This window comes from Plecotus auritus (assembly GCF_963455305.1).
Source record: "Plecotus auritus genome assembly, chromosome: 2".
Classification (NCBI taxonomy): domain Eukaryota; kingdom Metazoa; phylum Chordata; class Mammalia; order Chiroptera; family Vespertilionidae; genus Plecotus; species Plecotus auritus.
This window is the reverse complement of record NC_137771.1, coordinates 2,793,885-2,820,687: the sequence shown is the minus strand read 5'-3', so window position 1 is coordinate 2,820,687 and position 26,803 is coordinate 2,793,885. Positions and strand designations below refer to the sequence as shown.

General features: G+C 65.4%; 2 protein-coding genes across 7 annotated transcripts in view; one reads left to right on the top strand and one right to left on the bottom strand.

Annotated features, from left to right (window-relative positions):
• The window catches only part of CHD5 (chromodomain helicase DNA binding protein 5), a 59,247-nt gene extending 55,623 nt beyond the window's left edge, over positions 1–3,624 (top strand). For all 3 annotated transcript variants that reach the window (XM_080656709.1, XM_080656708.1, XM_080656707.1), the window contains one exon: positions 508–3,624. The gene's annotated coding sequence lies outside the window, so the exon portion shown is untranslated. The remainder of the gene's footprint in view (positions 1–507) is intronic.
• A 471-nt stretch (positions 3,625–4,095) lies between these two features.
• Positions 4,096–26,803, bottom strand: part of KCNAB2 (potassium voltage-gated channel subfamily A regulatory beta subunit 2) — a 69,714-nt gene continuing 47,006 nt past the window's right edge. For 2 of the 4 annotated variants that reach the window (XM_080656782.1, XM_080656784.1), the window contains 14 exons: positions 25,417–25,460; positions 24,744–24,781; positions 22,593–22,672; positions 19,910–19,954; positions 18,295–18,339; positions 17,167–17,210; positions 16,323–16,409; positions 15,563–15,607; positions 12,604–12,689; positions 10,570–10,690; positions 10,363–10,457; positions 9,375–9,495; positions 7,781–7,869; positions 4,096–6,550 (listed from right to left, as the gene is read on the bottom strand). In XM_080656782.1, coding sequence (XP_080512908.1) covers positions 6,461–6,550; positions 7,781–7,869; positions 9,375–9,495; positions 10,363–10,457; positions 10,570–10,690; positions 12,604–12,689; positions 15,563–15,607; positions 16,323–16,409; positions 17,167–17,210; positions 18,295–18,339; positions 19,910–19,954; positions 22,593–22,672; positions 24,744–24,781; positions 25,417–25,460 — 1,030 coding nt within the window. In that variant the 3' untranslated portion in view covers positions 4,096–6,460. The remainder of the gene's footprint in view (positions 6,551–7,780; positions 7,870–9,374; positions 9,496–10,362; positions 10,458–10,569; positions 10,691–12,603; positions 12,690–15,562; positions 15,608–16,322; positions 16,410–17,166; positions 17,211–18,294; positions 18,340–19,909; positions 19,955–22,592; positions 22,673–24,743; positions 24,782–25,416; positions 25,461–26,803) is intronic. The other 2 variants (XM_080656783.1, XM_080656785.1) reach the window with 1 other exon arrangement.

Here is a 26,803-nt window from a genome sequence, read left to right as displayed (position 1 = left end):
TTCCCTGCCCAGGCTTCTGGACACTTCCCCGGGAGGCTGGGAAGGCAGGGCACAGAGGGGAATGATCCTGTGTGCACATGTGTGTCCCTGTGGGAGTCGGGGACCACCGCCGGCCCGGAACCGCCACCTCCTCTCTCCACTGCCCGGCTGAGGGGGCGCCCAGACTCACCTCTCATCTCGCCCTGCTCCCTGCCCAGGGCTTAGGAGGGTGGTGGTGGGGGGGGGCAGGAGAGGGAGCTTATTCAGTTCACCCGCCCCCCAAGCCCGTCTGTCCTGGAAGAACTTGGCTTTAGGGTGAGGGTAGGAGGCGGGGGGGTTCCAGCCTGGCTGCCTCCGGGGCTGCTGATTGCTGGGGCGCTCTCTGGCACTTGGGAGGCCTTGGCTGGGATCCCCCTCTGATTACAGCTGCTTGTGATGGGCAGTGGGTGGGGCAGTGACCGTGTGGGGTGCTGTGCCCAGTGCAGACCCGGCCCCCCACCTCTGGAACCTGTGACCTGTCTCTTGCAGCCAGCCTGCCGGGCCGCCTGCCCGACCCCCACAGGAGAGGAGAGCTCCTGCCTTCATAGGCGCCGTGGTCGCCACCGCCACCGGGGGACCGGAGGGAACCCGAGGGATGCCACACGTGGGGGCGGGGCCCAGAAGTGCCACCTCATCAGACCGAGCGTTCCACACAGCGTCACCCCACACGCCGCGCCCGGCCACTTGCCGGCGCCGTGTTAGCGCAGACTTCATTTGTTTGTACATCGTTTGCACTTTCCCAGTGAAGACTTGAACAGGTTTGTCTGGATAAAAGCTGAGTGGCGTAGGGAGGAGACTAACCAGCATACGTCTGTCTGTCTGTCAGTCAACGGGCTCCAGGTGGACGGACGGACGGACGGAAGCTCCCAGAACCCTGCCGCTGCCCCGGCGCTGTAGCGTCTGCCTGGAGCTCTCGTGTGCGCGCCCCCCCCCCCCCCCCCCGTCCCGTCCGCACTGCCTTCCGCGCTGCCCCCGCCCACGTGTGGCCCCCCGTGCCAGGCGGGTCAGGATGGGGGCAGCGGCCCGGCCCCGCGCTGGAGACCTGCTGATGCCCCGGTTCGGGCGGGCCTTTATTCTCCCCTCCTGCCAGGGCTGGGGACCACCAGGGAGGAGCGGCCTCCTGGGGGGTGGGGCTGTCAGTGGTGTCCGTCCCGGGCTCGGTCAGCATCCTCGGAGCCCGTGGCCACTGCCCTGCGGGGCAGGCCCAGTGCGTGCTCCTGGGTGGGGCGAGGCCGTGCGGCTGAGCCTGCGTCTGGGCCACCTGCCAGGTGGGCTGTGGACAGGTGTGCCAGCTTTTACGGGGAGGTCACAGCAGCTCTGAAGGTGGCCCGGAGCCCTTGGCCCTGCCCTGGGAGGCCGTCACACCACCTCGAGGTCCCCCCGCCCCCCAGCTCCCCGCAGCTCATGGTCGGCAGATGCGGAGAAACCAGGAAAACAGCCCCCCAGAGTAAGGACTCGTCCCTGGTTTTGTCTGTGGAGAGGCCTCGATCCAGGCGCTTATCATTGGCGGGGCCCTGCATGCCCGAGCTGTGCCCCCAGAGGCTCATTCCTGCCAGGAACACGGTCCTGGCCCCTCCACCAGCCGGTGGGGCCTGTAAGGGCCCAGGTGCGGGGCAGGGGGTGGGCCACGCGGGCCTGTCTGTCTGACGCTCAGCCTGGAGGGGTTTCCTGGGGTCCGGAGAGGAAGGCAGGCTGGGCCTGGGTGGGGTGCCCCGAGGGGCTTGGGCTCAGCTCCCGGGGCCAGGACTGGGGCCAGGATCTGGAGGCTCACCTTGGGGACAGCTGGGTGATGGGCCGGTCCTCACAGGGCCCCAGGCGCCCTCACCTGGAAATGGCTCCCTCCGAACCCTGGCGGGCTGAGCCCCTGAGCCCCTTCCATCATGGCAGTCCCACTCTCCATCCTGCTCAGACCCTCCAGGGCAGGGCCAGCCTGGCCTTGGGGTGAGCGGGTGGGGAGGGTCTGGAAGCGCCTGCAGGGTTCCAGGACATGCACACAGCCGCGGCCGGCCCGCTCTGGGGACCGTGGGCCACCCCGGCTCACTGTGGCTCACCTGCACGCGTGTCCCCGGTCAGTGCTCCCCGCAAGGGCCCCTGGCTCAGGCCATAGGCGAGGCGACTGCCACGGGCCCCCTCCACCCGGGCCCTGAGCTGTCCCCTTCCTGTGGGTGGCCTCGAGGGGCACAGTGCCAGCTTCCCCGGCCACGTGGACAGTCCGAGTGTCAGGCCGGGAGGCACCTGGCAGCGGGAGAGGGTCTGCGTCCATCGCCCCAGGCCTGTGGCCCCTTCCTTCCGCCCTTCCTCCCCGGGGAGCCGCCCTCTGCCCCCTCTGTCTCCATGCCCTTCCCAGGCCTTGCCAGCGCCCCCGGGTCCTCACCAGGCCAGAGCCAGGCGCCCACAGTCGGCCCGGCCCCTGGCCCTGGCTGGGAAAGGCTGTGGTCCCCATGCCCGGTGCCCGGAGGCCCAGGACGAGGGCCGTGGGCACCGGGGGAGGGCGCTTCTGCTAACTGCTTTGGGAGAGGAAAAGGATCGTAAGAATGTTTTCTTCTTGGTTATCAGTTATCGCCTGCCCGGAGCGGTGGGGCGGAGGCCCGCTGCTTTGGCATCTTGGGGCGGCTTTGGTTTTGCTGCTGGCAGAACGGGGCCGTCCTGGGCCAGCGGGACCCCAAGCGCCAGGCTGCGGTTTTGTTATTATTTGAACCCGTGCCGAGTAGGCTTCTGTTGGGTCACCTTTGGGCCACGGTCCCCGCAAGCACCTCCCGCCGGGCTCCCAGCCGATGAGAGGGGTTAGGGTTGGCCTGACCGTGTTGGGGGGACCCCATCAGGAGGCCCGCCCTGCCCGCCGCCTTCAGAAGCTCCTTTGTTTTCTGCCAATTGTGACCAAGGTCCTGCTGATGGCCACAGCTGGCCGGGGGCCACCCCCACCAGGGGTCCCTTTCCAGGGCCCCCGGGGGTCCCCTGCCCCGGCTGGGAGCTGAGACTGGTGACATCTCTGCCCTTGTTCCCAGGGTCCGGGTACCAGGCTCTTGTGGGTCTGAGGGCTTGTGGGGCGCGGTTTTGGCCTGGCCACTGCCTGGGGTGTCCCCACTGTCCCTGTGGCTGCCCCGTGCCCACCACCGTCTCCATCGCGGGAGCCGGCTCCAGCCCCATTGGCAGTCCCCGGAAGTTTACAGGTTGTGGTCTATCAGCCCAAAGTCATTGGCGTCGTGTTTTAGATTTTTTTCTTAGTTTTCAGGTTTTTTTTAAACAAAGTATTTTTTTAAGTACAATAACCCGGAAAGGGCCCGTCAGGTGTGTGTGTGTCCTGAACCCCTGGCCTCGAGGTGGGAGCCTGAGCCCCAGCCTGGAGATGAGGGGAACGCCCACCCGGTGGTCCCCGGCCCAGCTGCGGGGCCCGGCCCCTTGCCCGCCAGCCCTGGGTCCCAGCAGCGGGGGGTCCCAGCTGGGAGGGGGCTGGAGCTTTGGGAGCGGAGCCCCTGTAAGTGGTGACCTGTCCTGCCCTCGGAGGACATGAGGGACGCGGGACAGAGCCCGCCGCCGACCGCCCCCTTCACCTTGTACTCCGTGTGTCTTGGTTTTCTGCGTTTGAATAAACCCTTTGGGAAAGGACCAAGTCGGTGTTTTCCCTCGATTCTCGCGACCCAGGAGGGGGTAGGGCTGGGGAGCATGGGGAGCAGAGGGTGTGGGGGGATGGGGTGTTGCCTGAGAAGACCCAGCCCCGCAGGGCTGAAGGGCTCCCTGGGAGAGAGGGGCACCCCAAGAAGTGTGTGCATGGGTGGTGTCTAGCCCTCCCACCTGCACCCCTAAACACAGCCCCCACTGCATCAGAGAAACACTGACCCCCCTGGACCCAACCTGTGTCCCCAGAAGGCACAGAGCCCCCCAGCAACCAGAGAGCATGTAATGGTGGTGGGGGCACCCCCATTCCTAATCACTCAGAAGAGATGGGCGGTGGGTCTTGGTCCCCAATCTCTGCCTCTTCTCCAGGGCCCATTTCTCCCAACCCGCCTTTGGCCACAGGCTTCGGGGCCCCAGTCCTGAGCCCCCCAAGCCTGGAAATGAGGGGAGCAGAAGGCGGGACCGCGGACCCACGGGCTTGAGTTTATTGGTCATTCCATAAATACGTGTCATTGGGAAGCGAGGCGGATGGCGGTCTCACCTGCGGAGGGAGCACATTCGCTGGGGAGCCACAGTCATTAAAAAAAACCGGAGAAGAAGCGCGTTATTTACAAGACCAGGGAGCCCCCCTCTGCCGGACCAGATGCGGCTGAGAAGGCGGGGTTCCGTGTGGCATCAACAAGCAAAACCGACCCAGCCTGTCCTGGGCCCAGGTCCCCTGTAGGGCTCTCCCGGGGGTGGGGGGGCAGGATGGGGGGCAGCGCCCCACCCCGTGCAGGGGCCGGGCCACCCTTGGGGGCCACCTTGCCCAGCTCACCCCTTTCCCAGCTCTGACTTCCTCTCCCCACTCCAGCTCCCTCCTGAGTTAGGGCCCTGTCCCCCAGGAAGCAGAGGCCACCTCAGAACCAGGCCGGGCGAGGGCCGAGGCTGCTGGGCCCGGTGCCGGCCGCTTCAGCCTCTGCGGAGCTCCGCCCGGGCCCTGCCCGCCTCTGGCCAACCTGTGGCCAATGGGCCCGGCCTCCCAGGTGTGGCTCGTGGGCAGCAGGTCAGCAGGTGGTCTGGGACAGCGTGTGGAGGCCCAGCCACTCCCCCCAGGGAGGCGTGGGCCTGGACAGAATGCCCCCACGGGGCCCGTCCTCAGAGCAGGACCTGCCCCCCCAACCCCTGTAGGATGGGGAGTGGCACCGGCTGGGCACCTCAGCAGGACGGGCGCTGCCCACTCCCCACACCCACAGGCGAAGCTTGTAGGGACGAGTTGGAGAAGACCCCAAGGGCCAGGCCTACGAGGAGGGGAAGGTTCTAGACTCCAGGCTCAGCACAGGGGTCAGGAGTGGAGAGAGCTGTCCCCACGCCCTCGCCTTTGCGGCTTTTCTCAAAGCCCTTTCCCAGCCTCAGCGCAGCCAGGACGGTGCGGTGCGGGCTCTGCGAATGGCAGGGGGCGGCGGGAGGAAGCCTTGGTGGCAGCTCTGCACGCAGGACCGCTGTGCCCGCCTCCTGGGGAGAGGGAGGGTGTGGGGGTGCCTGGGGGGCTGGCACACAGGGCCCCTACAGAGCGGCTGGCACATCTGTAGAGCCTGGCTCCTGCCCCCCACATAGCCGGCAAAGGCTGGGGCACTTCTCAGGACCATTGGGCTGGGGCTCTTGGCTGCAGGTCCCCCTCTTCCCCCCACCCCCCGCTGTCCCCTCCGGCCCCAGGCTGGGGCTGCAAGGGGCTGACAGCCTGTGTGTCCTGCCCTTCGTCCCTGTCCCCAACCTGCTCCAGGCTGGGGAGTGGTGTGAAGTGACACCCCCACTTGTCACAGAGTGTGGGGGCCCCAGGGTTGGCACTGCTGCCCATCTGCCCAGGTTGCAAGCTCTGAGCACAGAGATGCTTAGCGCCCCAAGACAGAGCACCTCAACCCCGCCTGATCCGAAGCCTCGCGGGGCACCTCTCCAGGGAGAGCCTCCGGGAGTCGTTCCTCCACTGTGGGGGCTGCTGCTAGGGGTACAAGACCCCCGTCCTGGGCACAGACAGGAGACCCCAGGGCCCCCGGGCAGGGCTCAAGCTTGTCCTCTGCAGACGCCGAGGCCGTCCCCCGGCAGAGCAGGGCGTTCTCTCCCACGCGTGGTCAGCAGCCACAGCCCAGCTCACCACGCACGGCCTCGGGGCCTTCCGGGGTCAGGACAGAGGGCAGCGACTGGGTACCTGGCGGGGAGGGCAAGTGGGGCCCCTGCCAAGGGCAATGAGCTTGAAATCAGACCCCCAAACTTCTTGTGGGCCCCAAACTGCAGAGCCAGCCCCCCTGGATTCCGACGCCTACCAGCCAGGGGGGAGGTGGGGGCTGGGGGACAGCACAGAAGGCCCTGAGACCCCCTGGGGCAGGGGTGGGGAAGCAGCTGAGGTTGGGCCCTGGGTCAGAGGGAGACCCCTGGGGAGGCCCAGCCCAGCACCCAGGGCCCTGCGGAGGGGCCCCAGGAGGACCAGGCCCGGGGTTCTCCTCCCCGCCGCCAACACCAGTGGGGTTCTCGGCAGAGGAGAGCCGGCTCTGCCTGCCCCGCCCCTGGTCCAGCCTGGCCTGGGCTTGTGGAGGCCCGGCTGGGAGGTGCAGCCTGGGGGGGACACCTGACCGGCCTTCTAAGGATCGAGGCGTCCCAGTAGGACGTAGGTCCCCCGGAGCAGTGGGTGGTGTGTCGCAGCGGCTTCTGAGGTGTTTCCCCAGGACATCTTGGAGGGTTTTCTTTGTGATGCGAACCACGTTCATGACTTGGCATCAAAAAAGCGGAAGCGAGGGGCGGCGAGCGAACAGACTGGGCCTGGGCGGGGAGGGAGTGTCCGGCCAGCGGGCCCCTAGGACCGGTAGTCCTTCTTGCTGTAGGGTTTGTTGCCCAAGATGCTATCGATCTCGTGGACGATGGAGGATGACAGCTTGGGGAGGACCTGAGGGCCAGGACAAGAGCAGGTCGGGATCCCGCCACGTGCCTGCGGGGAGGCGGCCGCGGGGCCCTCAGGGCGTCCAACTCCAGCGGAGGCAGATGGGGCCACGCTGCTTTCCATTCCAGAAGGTTCGGGCAGAGAGAGAGTCCGCCCTGGGGTATACATTGCCCCTCAAACGCCAGCGTATTCCAGAACCTTCTGGGAGGCACCCAGTGCAGCCTCCAGGGCCAGACCCCTGATGGCCACACCCCAAAGTGCCTTCCCGGCCTTCTCCACCTCACCCTTCCCTGCGCCAAACCCAGGGGCGTCTCTGACTCGCTCCCCGTCACATCCAGTTTGTGGGCCACCTTCCAAACATCCAGGTGCACCCGCCTCTCCCACCTCCTCCACCACTGTCACCCGACCCCCCGCTGTCACCTCCCAGCACCTCTCCCTGTTCCCGTCTTCCCTCCACTCAGCGGCCAGAGAGGAGGGGGTCACTCTTAAGACCAAAGTCAGATGGTGTCCCTACGCTCCTGGTACCACAGGGCTCCCACGGCAGCTTAAGCACCCCTCTCTCCTGTGCCACCCCTCACCCCTACCCCGCCCCTCACTCCTGCCTCGCCCCCTCCCCACTCCTGCCCTCTCCTGGGCCCTCGCCAGCCCTGGCCTTCCACCGGCTGTCCCTGCTGCCTGCCCATTCTTTCCTATTTGCACGGCCCACACCTCACCCCGCGGGCCTCTGCTCACACGTCACTTCCTCCCCCAGCCCACCCTGACAGCCCCTTCACCCTGGCCCAAGGCCCTGCCTCCCTCTGCCTCGCCCAGACTCCTGCCCTCGCACTAGCTTTCCCCCCTCATAGCGCTCATCTGACACCCACTCTAACTCCCTTACTTCTCCACTTCAGGGCTTGCCGTCTGTTCGGCTAGATCAGTGGTCGGCAAACTGCGGCTTGCGAGCCACATGCGGCTCTTTGGCCCCTTGAGTGTGGCTCTTCCACAAAATACCACGTGCGGGCGCGCACATACAGTGCGATTGAAACTTCGTGGCCCATGCGCAGAAGTCGGTTTTCGGCTCTCGAGAGAAATGTCAATCGTTGTGCTGTTGATATTTGGCTCTGTTGACCAATGAGTTTGCCGACCACTGGGCTAGATCACCGGCTCTTCCAGAGCAGGGCTCTTCGGAGGTTCGCTGATGGAGGTGCTCAACCCGTACCTGCTGGGCTCCCCGAATACCGATGGGACCCCGCTCACCTGTATTGCTCCAATGTTCTCCATCAGCTGGTCTGCGCTGGACGCGCCCAGGAGCACCGAGCTGACGCCCTCATTCCTCAGGCACCAGGCTGGGGGCAGCAAGACAGAGGTGGGGAGACACACCCAGGCAGGCGCCCTTCCGGTTCTGCCCTCCCCTCACTGGCAGGACACACCCAGCCTGAGTCTGCGGGCTTGGAGGGACCTAGCAAGGCCAGTGCTCAGCAGTGCCGGGGGGGCGCTGGGGGAGACTTGGCATAGACCGCCCCATGTGGAGAGGTGGCCCAAGTGCTCAGGGACCCCACCTTCTCCCCATGAATGTGGGACCCCCATTATCCATGGCTGGCTCAAAAAGGGGCTGGCCCAGGCATAAGGGACTCCTGACACCTTCCAACTCTGCCCCCAAGCCCCAGCTGTTACCTATGGCCACGACTGCCCCCAGCTGTTACCTATGGCCACGCCTGCCCCCAGCTGTTACCCATGGCCATGCCTGCCCCCAGCTGTTACCCATGGCCATGCCTGCCCCAGCCACACCTGCCCCCAGCTGTTACCTATGGCCACGCCTGCCCCCAGCTGTTACCTATGGCCACGCCTGCCCCCAGCTGTTACCCATGGCCATGCCTGCCCCAGCCACACCTGCCCCCAGCTGTTACCTATGGCCACGCCTGCCCCCAGCTGTTACCTATGGCCACGCCTGCCCCCCCCAGCTGTTACCTATGGCCACGCCTGCCCCCAGCTGTTACCCATGGCCACACCTGCCCCCAGCTGTTACCTATGGCCACGCCTGCCCCCAGCTGTTACCCATGGCCACACCTGCCCCCAGCTGTTACCCATGGCCACACCTGCCCCCAGCTGTTACCTATGGCCACGCCTGCCCCCAGCTGTTACCTATGGCCACGCCTGCCCCCAGCTGTTACCTATGGCCACGCCTGCCCCCCCCCAGCTGTTACCTATGGCCACGCCTGCCCCCAGCTGTTACCTATGGCCACGCCTGCCCCCAGCTGTTACCTATGGCCACGCCTGCCCCCAGCTGTTACCCATGGCCATGCCTGCCCCAGCCACACCTGCCCCCAGCTGTTACCTATGGCCACGCCTGCCCCCAGCTGTTACCTATGGCCACGCCTGCCCCCCCCAGCTGTTACCTATGGCCACGCCTGCCCCCAGCTGTTACCCATGGCCACACCTGCCCCCAGCTGTTACCTATGGCCACGCCTGCCCCCAGCTGTTACCCATGGCCACACCTGCCTCCAGCTGTTACCCATGGCCACACCTGCCCCCAGCTGTTACCTATGGCCACGCCTGCCCCCAGCTGTTACCTATGGCCACGCCTGCCCCCAGCTGTTACCTATGGCCACGCCTGCCCCCCCCCCAGCTGTTACCTATGGCCACGCCTGCCCCCAGCTGTTACCCATGGCCACACCTGCCCCCAGCTGTTACCTATGGCCACGCCTGCCCCCAGCTGTTACCTATGGCCACGCCTGCCCCCAGCTGTTACCTATGGCCACGCCTGCCCCCAGCTGTTACCCATGGCCATGCCTGCCCCAGCCACACCTGCCCCCAGCTGTTACCTATGGCCACGCCTGCCCCCAGCTGTTACCTATGGCCAGCTGTGGAAGGGTGCAGCCCAGGCGCTCGGCGATGGCCTGCAGCTCCTTCAGCTTGGCCTGCTGGCGCCGGCCCTCCTCACTCAGGATCTTGTCCTTCAGCCACTGGTAGCCCTGGTGGGGGAGGGAAGCACACACCGCCAGGTGAGGGCAGGTCCCCTGGGCCTCTGTGTGCAGGGGGCTGCGGGCTGAGCCAGGGCAGCGGCTCCTCCTGGCCGTTGGAAGCGTGGGACCACTGCACTCTGAAGCCCGTTGTCTCGGGGAGCTGAGTGGCCCGTGACCCAGGGCAGGAGGGACCCGCTGACCTCCCTTCTCCCAGGAGGCCGGCATCCGGGAGGTGCTGCGGGCTTGGGTCCGGCACCGAGGGGGTGCGGCCTCCCTGCCCCACTCCCAGGGGCGCAGTGCCTTGCAGGGGCCCCTGGCCTTGCAGTGGGCTGGGGAGGAGTGAGGAGGGCAGGCCATCTGCCCTTGAACCTGGGGCCTGGGGCTCCGGGGCTGGACCTGGGCAGGCCTTTCTCTGCACACCCTCCTGGAGTCCCCTCTCTGGGGGTGTGCGTGTGGGGCTCCTCCTGGGAGTCACCTCTAGTGACAACTGAAGCTGTGCAGCCCGGGCTCTGAGCTCAGCCCAGATCAGGTGCGTGTGTGCGTGTGCATGTGTGTGCATGTGTGTGCACGCGTGTGCATGGGGGGCGTCCCAAAGGCACACGTGGACCCAGCCCAGGTTGTGAATGTGGAACCGAGGAGGGTGTTAGGGGGTGCAGGGGGGTGAAGGCACTTCTTCACCTGGGCATGCCCATGGGGTGGGCAGCCCTTCCAGCCCCGGCTCAGGCCAGCCGGGGTCCAAGTTCCCACAGGCCGGACCACCCGCAGGCAGGGGCCCCGGGAAGGGTGCCCAGCGCCAAGGCTGTGGGCCCCGAGGCCTCACCTCTACAAAATGCCCATCCCCGGCCTGTCCCCTCCCCTGGCCCGACCCCTCCTGACCTTCAAGGAGGCTCTGGAGTAGGGCGGGATGCCGCTGTCATACTTTCCGGAAACGATGCCGCAGGCCAGAGGGGACCAGGTCATGGCACCCACTCCTGCAGGAGGAAAGCCAGGCGAGGTCACGCCCTGGGCCCCCAGGTGGGGTGGGGGAGGCGGGGGAGTCGGGGGAGAGGGCTGTGCAGGGCGGGGCCGGGGCGGGGCGCCCACCGATCTTGTGGAAGAGCTCGGGCAGCTGCACCTCCACCTTCTCCCGCTGGAACATGTGGTACTCCGCCTGCTCGCAGATGGGCGGGATCAGGTTGAACTGCCGGGCCACCGAGTAGGCTTCCTGCGGGTGCAGAAGGGCACGTTGGGCCCTGCCCGGCAGCGGGTGCGGGGGCTGCCCGGGCAGCAGGGAGGACACACGGGCATCCCAGGAAGGACTATCCTGCCCCTCCCCCTCTCAGTATCCTGGGCACCGGTTAGGCCCGGTCCTGACGGGGGGGGGGGGGCGGGGGGGGGAAGGGGGTGGCTGGAGGGACTGAGGGACTTGGCTTCTGGCATTCCTGGCCAGGTGGCCTTGGGCCAGGGGCTCACCCCCCGGGCCTCAGTTTCCCCATCTGTCATGAGGGTCCAGTGAGCAGGCTGTTCGCAGCCCTCAGGACAGTGGCTGGCACAGGGCACCCTCAGTGCCTGCCTCCCGTGGGGCTACTGCTCTGGTCGTCACTCCAGGGCCCTGGCCCCGGGGGGATGGCTCGGGCAGAAAATGCTTGGTCAGGAGGGAGAGTGGCCGCCTCTGCCCACTTCTGGAACTTGGAGCTTAAGGCCTCAACTCCGCAGACCAGACTGCGGTGAGCGTCGTCCTGTGTTCCAAGGAGGTGGCGGGTTCGACCCCAGTCAGAGCAGCTGCAGGAGGCAGCCAATCCCCGGCCCCGCTTTCTCTCTCTCCTCTCTTTCCCTCTCTCTCTCTCCCTCCCTCCCATTTGCTTTCTAAGATCGATTTAAAAATTGATGTTAGGCCCCGGGGAAGCCCTGTGTGCCTGGGAGGCCCTGCCCCTCCCCGCGGGAGACTCAGTTTCCCTGTCTGTGAAATGGGGAGAAGGCGCTGGTGGCTCGAGAGGGTGCCGGCTGCTCCTTGGTGCCACGGCGCAGCTGATGGAGCTGGGGGTCCGCTAGGGCTGCGTTTACCTACAATGAACATCCCGCTTCATTTCTCTGAAGCAGGAACCTGGGACCCTAATGCAACCCAACCCGGGAACGTCCGGGTGTGGGAGCTCCGGGAAGGGGATGGGAAGGACTGAGGCTGGGAGGGGCCTAGAGGCCAGGCTTGTGGGTCAGTCTGAGAGGAAAGACAGTCCCCTGGCCTCCAGCCCCCAGCCCCACCCCACCCCCACCCCACCCCCACCCTGGTGCCTGCCTCTGAGGAGGCACTGCCGCCCTTGGCCTTGGCACGCTCCCGTGGAGGGAAACGATGATGAAGGGATGCTTTCCTGAGGTGTGGGAGGGGGAACAGCATGGATTCGGAGATGGATGGTGGGGCCCCAACAGCCACCCAAATTCTGAGGCAGCCTGGACCCTGAGCGGCACAGCCTGGGCATTCACACAGCACGAGCTGTGTGGCCTTGGGTGTGTTACTTAACCTCTCTGTGCCTCAGTGTGCACCTCTGAGAGACAGGAGGACAGCAGCACCGACCTCACGGGGCGTTGTGAGGGTTAAATGGGAGTTAGTCCACACGAAGCCCTTCATCTTTTTTTTTTTAAATTAAAAAAAGTGTTTTTTTAAATTGATCTTAGCAGATGGGGGGGGGGAGAGAGAGAGAGAGAGAGAATTGGCTGCCTCCTGCAGCTGCTCTGACTGCGGTCGAACCCGCCACCTCCTTGTACACAGGACGATGCTCCAACCAACGGAGCCCCCCCCACAGCCAGGGCACAGAGCCCCCAAATCTACCGGCGCCTGGAAGATCCGAGAGCTCGGTGCCCGGGCCCGAGGGCTGTCTCCGGAGCTTGGCACCTGCTCTCAGCCCATCCCCAGAACAGCCTCCCGGAGGGCCGTCCTAGCAGTCCTGGGCCACAGGGGAGTGAGGCTCAGAGAGGTGAGCCCCATCTTAACCCAGGTCAGACCAAGACCCCTCAAGGCCTGCAGCCGTGACCGCCGCCCCTCACAGCACCTGTGCCACCGGGACCCACAGCCCGGAACCCGCAAGTCCCTCCACAGAGCGGGCGGGAGCCCACGCCGTGCACGCACCCCCGAGGCCACCGTACCATGATCTCCATGGAGCTCCAGCGCGACGTGCCCCAGTACATGGCCATCCCCTGGTTGATGACGTGGGTCATGGCACGCACCGTCTCTGTCAGGAGAGAAGGGGAAGCTGCAGGTTGGGGGGAGGCCGGGGGCACGGGGCCCAGCGGGGCGCGTTTGGCAAACCCAGGCGCGCCGGAGCAGGGACAGGGCGCTGCCACGACGTCTTGCAAGCACTGTACTTCCCGGCTCCCAGGTCGGGGTGGCGGGGGATCCGGGGCGACAGAAAAAGGTGGGCCTCCTCCAAGCAACTGGTCTTTAAAAAAAAAAAAAAAATCCTCACCCGAGGCTATTTTTCCATTGATTTTTAGAGAGAGGGGGAGAGAGAGGGAAAGACAGAAACACATCGATGGGTTGCCTCCTGCACGTGCCCTGATCAGGGCCCAGGCCGGGGAGGAGCCTGCAACCGAGGTACGTGCCCTTGACCAGAATCGAACCCGGGACCCTTCTGTCTATAGGTCGACGCTCTACCCATTGAGCCGAACCGGCCAGGGCCAAGCAACTGGTCTTGAACATGACTTCCCCCAGCAGGCACAGGCCTCATGGGATCTTTGAGAGAAGGGTGGTGGGTGGACTGGGTGTTCCCGTGTTAGGTTAGAAGGGCTGTGGGGGAGATGGAAGGATGGGATGCCCGTCTAGAGAGTTCTCTAGTCCCGGGAGGAAGCAGGGACCGAGCCCCAGGCAGAGCCGGTAGGGATTAGGTCACAGCCAGGCTGGCAGGAGGCAGCGGAGGCAGCCGCAGCGTTTGCCTGTTGCTGGGTGGCGCTGGGGCTCTTCCCACTCTCGGTGGGGGCTGCAGAATCGGAGGGCGAAGTGACCGTGGCTTCTGCAGGGCCAGGGCGCAGGGCCCTGGGTGGCCCAGGAGAGCTAGAGGAGACATGGGCAGCCCGTCTGGGCCAGGCCCCCGCTTCTCATGCCAGCCCCGTCCCAGGCTGGAGCGTGTCCCCAGCACAGGGCGGAGGTGGCTTCTGCTCCTGGCGCAAGGGGCGTCTGGGTGACCCTCTTGGGGCGGCCTGAGGCTGCCGCGGGACGTCAAGGTCTACACTAAAGACCGGGCAGTGAGAATCCCCGTGTCCTAGTGTCCTAGGACCTCAGCGGCTGAGACCGGCCTTCCTTTAAATGGGGAACCCCCTCTAGGGCTCCCCCTGAGGCTCAGGAGAGGCTCTGGGAAGCGAAACCTGCCGGCTTTCCTTCCTGGGCGGTTTCAGCTCGTGGGGATGTTGTCGTGTTTGAAACAGAACTTGGCCTCACATTTTCCAGTTTCCAACGTCTCAGCATTGGGGGGGCGGGGGGCGCTCCCCCAGATGTCTCCCAGGCCCCATACAGTGCTTGCAAGTCCGACTGCCCCAGGCAGTGTGGGAGGCGGAGCTGACAAGTGTTTCTAAAACAAAGCGTGACGCGGGCCCTGGCCAAGGTCCCCTTTCTGCAGAAGGCTGTGGTGGCTGGGGCTCCTGGGGTGGCCCTCTCCGTGGGTGCGGAGACCCCTCAAAACTCACACCTGGGCTTCCACACCTGCAGGCCGAGCCCCGTCCCCCCTCCCCATCCCAGGGAGGGGAGCGGGCTGGCAGGGAGCCCGGCCCCCCGGACCCCCAGGGGCCGCCCTTTGCTGACACCGGGTCGTCGTGAAGGACCGTGGTGGTGGTTGGAGGGCTTGAGGGTCCCACATCCGAGCCCTGAGCCCCGTGCGGCCGTCGCCCCGTCGGGCTCTTTAGAAACACTCTCGGGACCTGCAGCCATGCAGAGCGAGCGCCCCTGCCTCTCAGCCAAGGCGCAGGCCGCATGCCGGAGAGGAGAGCCCAGGGCCCCGTCCCGGCCTGGCTCTGGCAGCTCCCTCCTAACGAGGGGCCGCGCGATGCAGTGCCTTCCATGCAGAGGGCAGGCCGCCCCAGCCTGGGGTCAAGGCTGCTGGGTTCCCGGAGGGTCCCAGGCCGTGGCAGGCGGGCATGGAGCCCACACCCGGGACCACGGTGCTCTCACACGGACCATGGCGCTCTGCCCTCTCCCTAAGTGGGATGCCAGGGGCCCCGGACACAGGGACAGTGGGGGCCCTGTCCTTCGCCTCAATATTTAATGCTGTCGAACAAATCCTTGCATCTGCTGCCAAGACCCCTGGCATCTCCTGCCATGTCACAAATAATACATGGGCGGGTCAGGTGGCAGTGCCAGTTGGCAGGCAGGAGCCCTGCCACCATGGAACTCAGCTCAGTCCCCAGGGAGACCGGGGCCTGCTGTGGTGTGGGGTCCCGGGGCCCTGAGCGTAGGGGCGGGCAGGGGCCACACAGGGCCAGAGGCTGCCCGGGTCTCGAGTTTCCTGGCTCCTGAGGGGGTCCTTCCAGGGGGACAATGTTCCGTTCCAGTGGGGGGTCAGGCCACACAGCAAAGGGTGAGTGGCAGGTGGCCAGCCCTCCCAGGGACACGAGCGCCATGGCCGCCAGGACGCTCACGGAGGAGCCAGCGCACTGGGGGCAGCTCGCGTTGGGTTCGTTGCTTCTGGATGGGGCAGGAGCTTAGCAACCATGAATTCCGGGGAAGATAAGATTTGTGGGGGCCACATACTCGGGGATCCCCGATGTGTTTGCTCCGGTGGGAACCTGGCCTCCTCCATCCCCGCCCCGGCCCATCCAGCGGCAAGGTTTTAGGCCCTGATCACAGCATCCCCCAATCAGGAGGGGCCCCGCGGCCGCCCCAGGACCTCAGCACCGCCAGGCGGGGGGCGGGGCATGCACGGAGGGCGGGAGAATGAAGGACAGCGGCTGGGGGGGCTTCCCGCCCCTTGCAGGGTGTCGGGCACTGTTGCCCTTATGCATTTTATGGAGAAGTTTGTCCTCGGGGGAAGAGTCGTGTAAACAAAACCACTGCCTCATAAAATGCAGCGCGGACACAGGGCCACAGGGACACAGGGCCGGCCAGGGTACCGGGTACCTTCTGTGATGAATGTCCTGGACTTGGAGGAACTAAATGGGTCCCCTGGTGACAAAAAGAGATTTAGAGAGACCAGAGTTGACAGCTGTGGAACACGGGAGGCGTGGGATGGCAAAGGGCACGGGGGGGAGGCACAAAGCGCTTCCGCAGAGTACGCGTTAAAAGCCCACGCGCATATATATACACGCATGCATACGTGGTGTACATATATACACATGTATGTGTCAACAAACGAAGGAAAAATAACTGAACGTGACCTAATTTCCCAAGTCCCCGAAGCAGGAAAGCATGTGAGAAAGGTCCGAAGCAGGAGGTGGGGGTGCCGGGAGCCGGGAGCCGGGAGGCTACGGGAGGCGGAGAATAATTAAGGCCTAAGAAACCAAAACCGCTTTGCGAAGCTCTGGCGTCTTTTCTCCTCTAAGGGACCGAGCGAAAGAGCGGAGGCCTCGGGGAAGGCGATGGAGAGAAGGGAGCGGGTGCAACGAGCCATGGTCTGGTGACCCCATTTAGCTGGAAACTCTTCGCAGCCGGGAGGAGAGAGCATGCACAGGCCTCAGCCCGGGACGGGGACCCGGGTGGACCCCGGTGTGCCAGGTGCCCCGGCTGGGGGGAGTCTGGGGCTGAGCTCAGGCCTCCCCGCCCGCTCTCTCCACCCCAAAGGCCTGGCCTCCCCTCCCCGCCGGTCTGGGTGCCCAGCGGGGCCTGAGCCGAGGCCCTCAGGGCCAGGGTGGGACCTCGGGGCCAGCGGGGGAGAACCCACCTTCCATGGGCGTGTTGGGGTCCGGGCGGTTGGCAAACACCACGTCCACATACTCGAGCTGCAGCCGCTCCAGGGAGGCCTTCAGACCTGGGGAGGAGTCGGAGGGGTGGTCACCGGAGCCAGAGGTGGGAGGGACCAGGCGGGCGGTTGGGGGTCGTGGAGGCCAGGGGAGAAAGCCAATGTCCTGTGTTGGGATGTGGGGGGACCGTCCCAGTCTCCCGTGGCCCGTGGGGTGACACGGAGGGAGGGGCAGGTCATGTGGCGTCCCCGCCCCCAAGGCCGAGGGCGTCTGAAACGCACCAGTCGTGACCCTGCACCTGGCAGACGTCAGAGCAGAGCTGGAGTGGGCGCGGGGCTGGGGGCAGGGGTGGCAAGGCCCCCCGTCATCTGACTATTATGGATGGACGGGAACGTGGATAGAAAGGGCAGGGAGACACCGAGAATACAGAAGATGGCCGCGCTAGCTGCCCCATCCCTGTGCTCTGGGTGCTGGGCCCCTCGGGCCGTGTCTGACACCCACCCTTGCCTGGTGCTCCCCATTCCCGGGGCCCCCACGGCGGCGCTCTCCCTGAGCTGCGCCAGAGGCCTGGGGAGGTGACGTCGCTCACTCTGATCAGCAGTGAATGGAAACCCGGCCCGTCTGTGTCCTGCCGGAGGCACACTGTCCATCCCAGGGCGACAGGCCCCGCCCTGCCCACACCCCTGCCCCTCCCTTGGGACCTGGACTTGGGGGGGGGCAGAGCTCCGGGTGTCCCCAGGCCTGGGCCCTGTGCTTATCGGGAGGGGAGGGTGTGCACCCTCAGTTCTGCACCCAGGGAGGACCCTGGGGCTCAGGGTCCCTCACCTTCGATGATGTGCTTCCGGGAGAGGCCCCTCTCGGTCTCCGCTCTGAAAAACAGGCCCACAGCGCGTGAGGGTGCAGGCGGTTTGGGGGAAGGTGCTGATGATGCAAATGTTAGGCAAAAAGGTAGGTCCGCATGCGTCACTTTGGGGTTGAAACCAGGAGCCACCGGGCGCTCCCACGGGCGCGGCGGGGGTGGTGGGGAGGCCCAGGCTGCTCCTGGCTGTCCTGGGGAGGGGGTGGCTGTGGGGGGCGGTTCCTGTTTTTCAATTTGCTCTTCTGCTTGGCATGGATTTTTTTTAAAATATATTTTATTGATTTTTTACAGAGAGGAAGGGAGAGGGATAGAGAGTTAGAAATATTGATGAGAGAGAAACATCGATCAGCTACCTCCTGGACACTCCCCACTGGGGATGTGCCTGCAACCAAGGTACATGCCCTTGACCGGAATCGAACCTGAGACTCTTGAGTCCGCAGGCTGACGCTCTATCCACTGAGCCAAACCGGTTAGGGCAGCATGGATTTTTTTTAAAGATTAAGAATGAACCATATCCTGGTCAGGACACAGGTCCGGGTTGTGGGCTCGATCCCTGGTGGGGGGTGTGCAGGAGGCAGCCGATCAATGACTCTCTCTCATCACTGTTGTTTCTCTCTCCCTCCCTCTCCCTTCCTCTCTGACATCAATAAACACATATTTTAAAGAATGAGCCGTATTTGTAATTCCCATGACGCTGGCTTGGTCCAGCCCCAGAGAGAATAGGGGCGACTCCCGGAGGCGGGGGGGGGGGGTGCTGTGGCCCAGGGAAGGTAGGGGGGTTTGGACAGTTCACCAATTATCTGTGTTTCCCAGGATTTTTAGAACGCTGCCTTTGTGATCAGCAAGAAAGGACAAACCCACGAACGTAAACATAAAAGCGAAACAAGGTTTGAATAAAAGACAGACTCAGCCGAAGCCGCTTTTCGGGAACTTGACCTCCCTCCGTAGGGACGGGCGCCAGCCAGGGCTGACGGCGGCACCCAGGGGACTGAGCCGCAAGGGCCTGGCTCCTGCCCTCCCCCCGCCAGAGCCTCCTCCGTCAGGGGAGTGGGCTGGGCTGTGGCCGCTGGACCTGCCGCCGGAGCATCACCTACTTTCCTCCCCAGAAGATCTTGGTGGTGATGACCAGGCTGGACCGTCTGTGGACAGAGCAGGAGGAGGGGTGTTACTGCACGTGGTCCCTTGAGGGTCCTCCCACCCTTCTCATCGGGGGGCACTGGGTGAAATGGGGTGCCCGTCATTCAATGTCCTCGCTGTGTCGAGCCTGGACCTTGGGCTCCGCGTGGCGTCAGGAGACAACCCGTGGATGTAACTAACTAGCCACGTGGGTGCAACTCTCCGACCTGGACCCACGGGTCGGGGCCACGGAAGGCTCAGGGGCCAAGGGCGGCAGGAGCCAAGGACGGAAGGACACGGGCCACACATCCCGTTGACACTGTAGCAGGAGAGCTGTGGGGACCCTGGTGGGGGCCATCGAGGGAGGGAGGCTGGAGCTCGGGGGGCTCGGGATGCTGGCTGGGGTGCTGAGAGCCCAGGGGCGGGGCGTGGGAAGGTATGTTGTTTTCCTGCTTTAAGTCTCCCTGAGCCAAACGGGGACCCGCGCCTGTCCTGAAGTGGCGGGGGAGGGTGAGTGACCCCGAGGCTGTGCCCGCCCCCAGGGCCGCTCGGGACACAGGTCCTCAAAGCCACAAGCGCAGGCACAGCTTCCCCCCCCGGGCGGGGCGGTGACCCCGATTCTCCTGTCTCCACCCGAGACACAATGGGGGACTTGCTACCGTGAGCGATCTCCTTTCCTTGGGATCCAGGAGGGACTTCCTTTGGGATCAATGAGAGCCACAAAGACACACTTGGGTGGGGCGTCAGCCTGCGTGCGGGGCCGGGGGGGAGGCCCGGGCTTTGCAGAAGCTTCTGGAATTCCTGGAAACCAAGCCTCTCGGGCCACCGGCTGTGCCTGCCCCGATGAAGCTGGGGCTGCGGCTGGGGCTCCTGACTGCTCCCCGGGACCCAGCTCAGGGGGGTGCGGGTCCTGAGGTGAAGGCGGTCTTAGGAGCCACCACTTCCCAGGTGAGTGGGGTGTGAAGGCCGGGCCTGGGCTGGGTGGTGTCTGAGCCTGGGATCAGCCCAACCAGGAGGTGGGACAGCGGTCCCTGTCCGGGGGACTGCACCCTCTCCTCTCGGCACCACCCCTGCGGCACCCCGGGCCACCGGAAGTTCCCACGGCCAGCTCTGCTTGGCCTCACCCAGTCAGCCTTGCCCCCGGGACCCTGGCCCTCTGCGCCGCGGGTCAGGGGGAGGGGCAGATGGGGTGTGCAGGCCCCCACTGGCTCCCTCTCCAGCAGAGATACAGACCTGGGAGAACGGAATTTGGCACCCCACCTCGCCACAGCCCCTGGCTCCTTGGGGGCGGCCACCCCCAGTGTGAACCCCACTCCCTGGAGAAAGCTCGGGGCTGCCTCGTTCCGGGACATCCTTCCCTTCCCCGTGAGAGGGATGCTGGGACGTGCAGGTCTGAGAGAGACGGCGATGAGACCACCCGGGCACTGCCCTGGCAACGGGACGGGGCAGCGGGGACCGAGCCACGCTCGCCCACCCAATCCCAGCCCAGAGCGCGCCGCCTCTCATGGAGCCCCCTCCCCTCCTTGCTCCTCCCCGCCCCCCCCCCCCCCCGTGTGGGCCCTGGACACCGACCACAGAGAGAGCAGGCACTACCTCCATCCCTTCTTCTTAATGATGTTCCCGAGAACCACCTCAGCCCTGCAAAGAAGGCCAGACACGGAGATTTCGTTACAGCGTGCAGCACCCCCTGCCCGCCGCGACAGCCGGCCACCAGTCCCCGAGGGAAAGGGCATGGGCCAGGAGCCAGCAGGCCCTCGTGGCTCGGGCAGCTCATCCGGGGACAGGCGTGGCACGTGTGCCCGCGGGCTCTGGCCCTCGCCGGAAGGAGCCGAAGTCCCGCAGGAAAGGCCAGCGGCCCCGGCCCCCCGGCCACGGGCAGTTCACTGGGAAAACACTGCCACGTGACCTAGCCAAGTTTCCCGACAAGAAGGGTTTTCTGTGTGTTGGTTAATCCTCACTCGAGGATATTTTTCCTGTTGATTTTCAGAGAGGGGGAGGGAGGAGGGGAGGGAGAGAAAGGGGAGAGAGAAAGGAGAGAAACATCGATGTGAGAGAGACACATTCACTAGTTGCCTTCTACACAGGCCCCACCCGGGCCAGGGATGGACCTGCAACCCAGGTACGTGCCCTGGACTGGGAATCGAACCCAAGACCCTTCGGGGTGTGGGCGACACTCTAACCACTGAGAAAGAGCGGCCAGGGCCAGGCAGGTATGTTTTTAAAAGTTAATTATTCATCCCGTTTTCAGAGACAACCAACAGGGACTCAGGGCCAGGTTCCAGCAGAGCGCCAGCAGGTGTGCAAGTGCGTGCGCATGTGCGTGTGTGCGTGTGTGCGTGTGTGCGTGTGTGTGTGTGTGTGTGCATGTGTGTGTGTGTGTGTGTGCATGTGTGTGTGCTCCTCCGGTCTCCTGCATTTGGATGAAAGACAGACGCCCTGTTGGCCCGTCGGCTCTGTCTGGCGTCCCTCGGGGCCCTGCACCACTCGGGCCAGCCGGCCTCACGGGCGCTGTTCCGGCCTGCATGGCACGGCAGTGACGGACTCGCGACCTTAGCTGTTGACTTTTAAGGACGTTTTGCTTGCCGCAGAGTGTTCCTGAGTGGAAGCAAGCAGGGGAGCTGACCGTGCGCCGCGCTCCCTTCCACAGAAGCGCTGAGTCACGCTCTCAGGAGTAATGGGCTCTCGCTGGCAAGCTGCTTGGCAGAGTCTCAAAGCTCTCCGTGCTCGCGGTCAGGATGCTCAGAAAAGCACTCAGCCGCGGCCTCCTCCTCAGTCCTGGGTCCCTCACTTGTGGGACAAAGGTCAGGAAAGGGCGAAGAGAGAAGAGCAGCCGTGTGCCTGGCTCACAGGCACTGAGACAGAGTTAGCCAAAGCCTGCTGCTGCCCGCGGCCGTGAACTTGGTAAGGCTGGCGCCGTCCGGCAGGGCACAGAAGCCCTGCAGCTCTGGGAAGCGCCCAAATGAGCATCAGCATGAGAGGGGGGGACTCAGCAAGCTACGCAACTGGCACCTGGTTAGCAAGAGGGACAGCGCCGGGTCCCCGCCCGCTGGAGCCGCCTGGCAGCCCCCGCCCCGGGCCGCTCCTCCCTCCCTGTCCCTTGGCGCAGCGCCCGCTTTCCCGTGTGGGTGGCTGCAGGCACTGAGGCCCTGATGGGGGTGAGTGGGCAGGTTCAGAGGCCGGGGGAGTGGAGGGCAGGATGGGGGCGGTGGGCTCCAGGGGCAGCGACAGCCCCCGGAAGCTGCTCCCCGAGTCCTCGGCTCCTGGTGGGCTAGTCCCGAGCTGCCCAGCCTGGTGTCCCTTCACAGGGGAGTGGAGATGACGTGGTGTGGCTGCCGTGAAGTGTGTGCACAGGGGCTGGGCCGCCTGCAGGAGGCGGCACAGAGCTGCCCCACGAGCCCTGGTGCAGGGCAGGTGCAGGCTGAGGCACGGCTTTTCCATCCGGCCTCCCCACCTCCGACCTTCAGGTCGCTCCCGTCTGGAAAGCGTCTCACTGTGATGGGCAGCGGCTGCCCGTTGGGAGGGGTTGGGAGGGGCAGTGAGCTGCTGATGGGGGTTGGGGGAGGTTGGGGGTCCCAGTGGAGGCCCCCAGGGCTGTGAGATCCTCAGACCCTGGGCCAGGACTTGGGTCGGGGCCCCGCTGCTCTGGCCCCGGTGCAGGCTGCGGAGATACCCCAGCCCCGCTGCAGGTGCCGGCAGCTCGTCAGGCGGGAGGCGCGGAGGGAGGGGACAGAGCCAGCAGATGACTTCACAAGCAGCGCTCTTTGGAAACCCGAGGCGAGGCGGGAGAGCGGATGATTTGATTACAGGCCGTCCTACGACCAGGCCAGCGGCCTTGGCTGAGCAGAGCTTTTTCATAATTGAGGAGCGAGCTCACTGCCAAGACGGAGCGCTTCCCGCGCCAGCTCCTGCCCTGCCTCCCGCGGCCCCGACTGCGCCATGAGGAGGTGAAGATGTCAGGAGCGTGGGGGGCCACGGGCACGGCGGGAGAGCCGGTGACAGCTTCAGCTCGGCCCTCGCCGGGCATCGCGGCTTTGGCACCGAGGGGCTGGGGTGGCCGTGGTGTGTGAGCACATGGGGCGTTTAGCAAGTGACCAGTGTCCCAGCGTTCTGCGATCCAGGCGCCAGGAAAACGACCCGCCCTTGAGCCATTTAGAGCTTAGAGAAGCGGGCAGAGGGGGAGGTGCCCGCGCAGCCCCTAGGGACGAGGGTCGTGGGAAAAGGCTCTCCCGGGGGACCCGTGGCCACACCCCTCTTTCCCGCGAGGGGAGACACGTACTTGCCCGCCGCGTAGACTTCCGCCGTGTCGAAGAGGTTGATCCCGTTGTCGTAGGCCAAGGTCATGAGCTGCTCTGCCATCTGAAACGAGAAGCGGGGGCTGCTGGCAGGCGGCTCTGTCCTGCCAGCCAGGGGTGCCCAGAGGCCCGGGGGTGCCCAGAGGCCCAGGCCCCACACTGGGCAACCCTAACAGGCCTCGGCTCAGCATTCCTGCCTTCAGACACGGGCTCGGCAGGGAATAGGGAGTTGCAGGCGGGCCGGGCCGCTCATCAGGAACGCCCAGGGGGCCTGGCCGCCCGGCAGTGCCCGCCTAACTCCACAGCCCAGGCGGGGGCCCTGCTTCCTGGTGGTGCCGGCCCGCCGGCTCAGACCCCCAGGCGGCCAGCTGGAGACTAACCCCGGCATTCTTCACCGGAACGCAGGGAGGGGGCCCCTCGGGCTCGACATGATGGTTTTTTGGACGCGACCGGGACGATTTGGCACGGAAGTGCTGCTTGCTTCTGCGCGCTATCGGGTCGCCTGCCAGGACCTCTCGGGACCCTGAATCTGTCATCTGTTGTGTCCGCTGTCCCCCCAGCTTCCCGTCCCCTGGAAACGACTCCCAGAGTCGCTGTACACGTCACTGTGTCCCCGACGACGACGTGGCGGGGGCAGCGGGCTGCCACCGGGACGTGAAGGGTGACCTGTTGGCTGGTCACCACCCGCCAGGTCTCCGTCTTTCCCACGGGGACATCGCAGGCAGTGCAGCGAGTGCCCTGGGAATGAAGTCACCCCGCCTGCGAGTTTGGAGCCACAGCGACAGGGAAAGAGGCGAGGCAGGCGCGACCGGTTCCCGTGACCACGTGGCTCGGGGCTCCCGCTTCCAGTCTAAGCGCTCAGACCAGTTTGGTGGCCGGAGAAAACAGTTCCCTGTGCCTTAAAAACTCCCCCCTTCCCCCTCCCCGCCCCCCGGGACCACCTAGGCCAGGGGTGGGCAAACTTTTTGACTCGAGGGCCACCATGGGTTCTTAAACTGGACCGGAGGGCCGGAACAAAAGCATGGATGGAGTGCTTGTGTGAACTAATATAAATTCAAAGTAAAGGAGCGGAGGGGAGAGCAAGAGAACCCTCCGCTCTTTCGGCTCCGCGGGCCGGATAGAACAGCCGAACGGGCTGGATCCGGCCCGCGGACCGTAGTTTGCCCGCGGCTGGCCTAGACCCAGACCCTATAAGCAAGTGCAAAGAATTATCCAACCCGCTGCTGTCGCAACAAGAAAAAGGAACAAAAACACCCATTAGGCCCGGCCAGTGTGGCTCAGTGGTTGAGCGTCGACCTATGAACCAGGAGATTGTGGTTCGATTCGGTCAGGGCACAGGCCTGGGTTGCGGGCTCCATTCCCAGCAGGGGGCGTGTAGGAGGCAGCCAATCAATGATTCTCTCTCATCATTGATGTTTCTCCCTCTCTCTCTCTTCCTCTCTGAAATCAATAAAAATACATTTAAAAAACACGCACCAAGTACATGCATCAGGATATTGACGGAAGCAGACCCTTTGCCATGAAAACGAAGCCAGCAATCACAGCTAACCAGGTCGCAGGTGAAGTCACGGGTTACTTTTTAAATGCAACCTTTCCGATGGCGAGTAAGGCAAATGGGAAGATGCCTCTCCCGCAGCGGCCGGAGCTCTGAGCAAAGGCCATTGTCCTCACTTCTCAGACACCCACTCACTGCCCGGGGGCGGGAGGGACACGCGGCCTGGGGACGCACCGTCCCCTCCACACGGACCCGGAGACACTGCTCGGCCCTCATCCTGCAGCAACACTATCGGGACCTGCGGCTCAGGGGCCTGGGCAGGCTGCGCTGAGGGGTCGCACTCACGCGGGCTCTGCAGGGGCAGCTGGGAGCGGCACTGGCTCCGCTTGGAAAGCCTGCCCCTGGTTTTCCTGGCACGCTGCAGCAGGACGCTGAGTCTCTGAGCCCCGGGGCCCCCGGCTGCTGTGTGGTGCCACCGCTGCGGCTCCCCCTTCCCGCCGGGCACAGGGCCGGGCACAGGAGACCGAGGGAAGCTGTGGCGGCTGCTGGGGCCGCGGCCTCACTGGGCATCTAGCAGGCGTCACCGCCTGCCTCGGGGGCTGCCCTCGCTGGGGCCTGGCGGGGGAGGGGCCCGTCTCACCTCGTCGGTGATCTGGCCTCCGAAGGTCACCCATGTTCCTGGAAGGAGACACACAGGGTCAGGTCAGAGAGCCTCTGGGGAAGTCCGTTCTCCCCTCACGGGGGCTGGGGCCTCAGGCTGCAGGGCCCAGGGGGCGGCCATAGGCCGCCGCGCCACCCCGCCCTGTGGTGAGCGTGTCCTTGGGGTGCATGGACACTGAACTTCAAACTGAGAGGACCGTCAGCGCCCAGAGCAGGCAGCGGGCTGTGGGGCTTTGAAACGCTCCTTGGGGCTCAAGCTAAAGTGGCTGCTGTTCCAGGGACGGGCTGCAGGGGGCGGGACAGGGGGCAGGTCCTCACTCCTGCTGGCTGGGGTGTGTGTGTGTGCGTGCATGCACGTGTGTGTATATATGTGTGTGCACGTGTGTGTGTGTGTGTGTGTGTGTTGGGGGCGCACATTGTGTGCATCATGGAGGTGGAGGGACAGCGTGACGCGGGAACGGAGCTCACAGCTTGGGAAAGGAAGAGGCTGTCTCTCCACTCCCTGTCCTCTCCCAGGCACCCCGTTACCATGGTAACAGGTACACACCCATCCTGGCTCTGGGTGCAGCTCCCACCCATGGGGGTGGTCCCCTTCAGCCCTCCCACAGCCCCTGCTTCCCTGGTGGCCCTGGACCAAGGGGCCCCACACTCACCCAGCCCCAGGCAGGAGACCCGCAGGCCCGACTTGCCCAGGTTCCTAAAAAACAAACGCGTGTCAGTTCCCAGCAGCCCGGGCAGAACCCGCTGGCCAGGCTCGGCCCCACCATTCCCAGGGGCTCCCCCAGCCCCGACCTTTCCCAGTGCAGCTCCCCCAGGCCCCTGTTCCTAGTGTAGCTCCCCCAACCCCCACTGTTCCCAGGGGTTTCCTCAGCCCCCAACTTTCCCACTGCAGCTCCCCCAGCCCCCAGTGCAGCTCCCCAGCCCCCACCTTTCCCACTGCAGCTCCCCCAGCCCCCAGTGCAGCTCTCCCAGCCCCCACCTTTCCCACTGCAGCTTCCCCAGCCCCCACCTCTCCCACTGCAGCTCCCCCAGCCCCCACCTTTCCCAGGGGCTCCCCCAGCCCCGACCTTTCCCACTGCAGCTCCCCCAGGCCCCTGTTCCTAGTGTAGCTCCCCCAACCCCCACTGTTCCCAGGGGTTTCCTCAGCCCCCACCTTTCCCACTGCAGCTCCCCCAGCCCCCACCTTTCCCACTGCAGCTCCCCAGCCCCCACCTTTCCCACTGCAGCTCCCCCAGCCCCCACCTTTCCCACTGCAGCTCCCCCAGCCTCCACCTTTACCAGGGGCTCCCCCAGCCCCCACCTTCCCCACTGCAGCTCCCCCAGCCCCCACCTTTCCCACTGCAGCTCCCCCAGCCCCCACTTTTCCCACTGCAGCTCCCCCAGCCCCCACCTTTCCCACTGCAGCTCCCCCAGCCCCCACTGTTCCAAGAGCCGGCTCCCCGCGCCCCCATCCAATGCTGTTGGAGGCTCTGAAACCAAGGGGGACCTTCAGAGAGAGGCCAGCTGCTGGCTGCCCCTCGGGGTAAAGGGCCACACTCGCCGCCCCACGTGCACACCGGGCTCAGCACGGGGCTGGGACATGCCCTGCGTGAGGACGCACTGGCGCTGGTTTCTCTGTGGGGAGGCGGGCACGTCGGGAAGAGGCTCCGCAGCTGGAGCTCAAATCCTGGCCCCACCTTCATGGCCGAGCGCCCTGGGCCCGAGGCCTCCGCCTGCGCATCTGCAGGCTGGCTGGCCACGCCGCCTCCCACGGGGCGGCCAGGGGGCCCCGAGCTGGCACATGTGCCCGGGCACAGCACACAGGACGCAGGCTGGCTGGCCACGCCGCCTCCCACGGGGCGGCCAGGGGGCCCCGAGCTGGCACATGTGCCCGGGCACAGCGCACAGGACGCTGACTCTGCATGTGCCGTTTCCACGACAGACAGCACGGAGCGCGGACGCGGCCTTCTTCCTCACACGGACCAATCAGATGGGCTTCACGCCGCAGGTGTTCAAAGGGGATGGAGGCTGCCTTGTCTTTTCCTATAAATCGTGACGTAA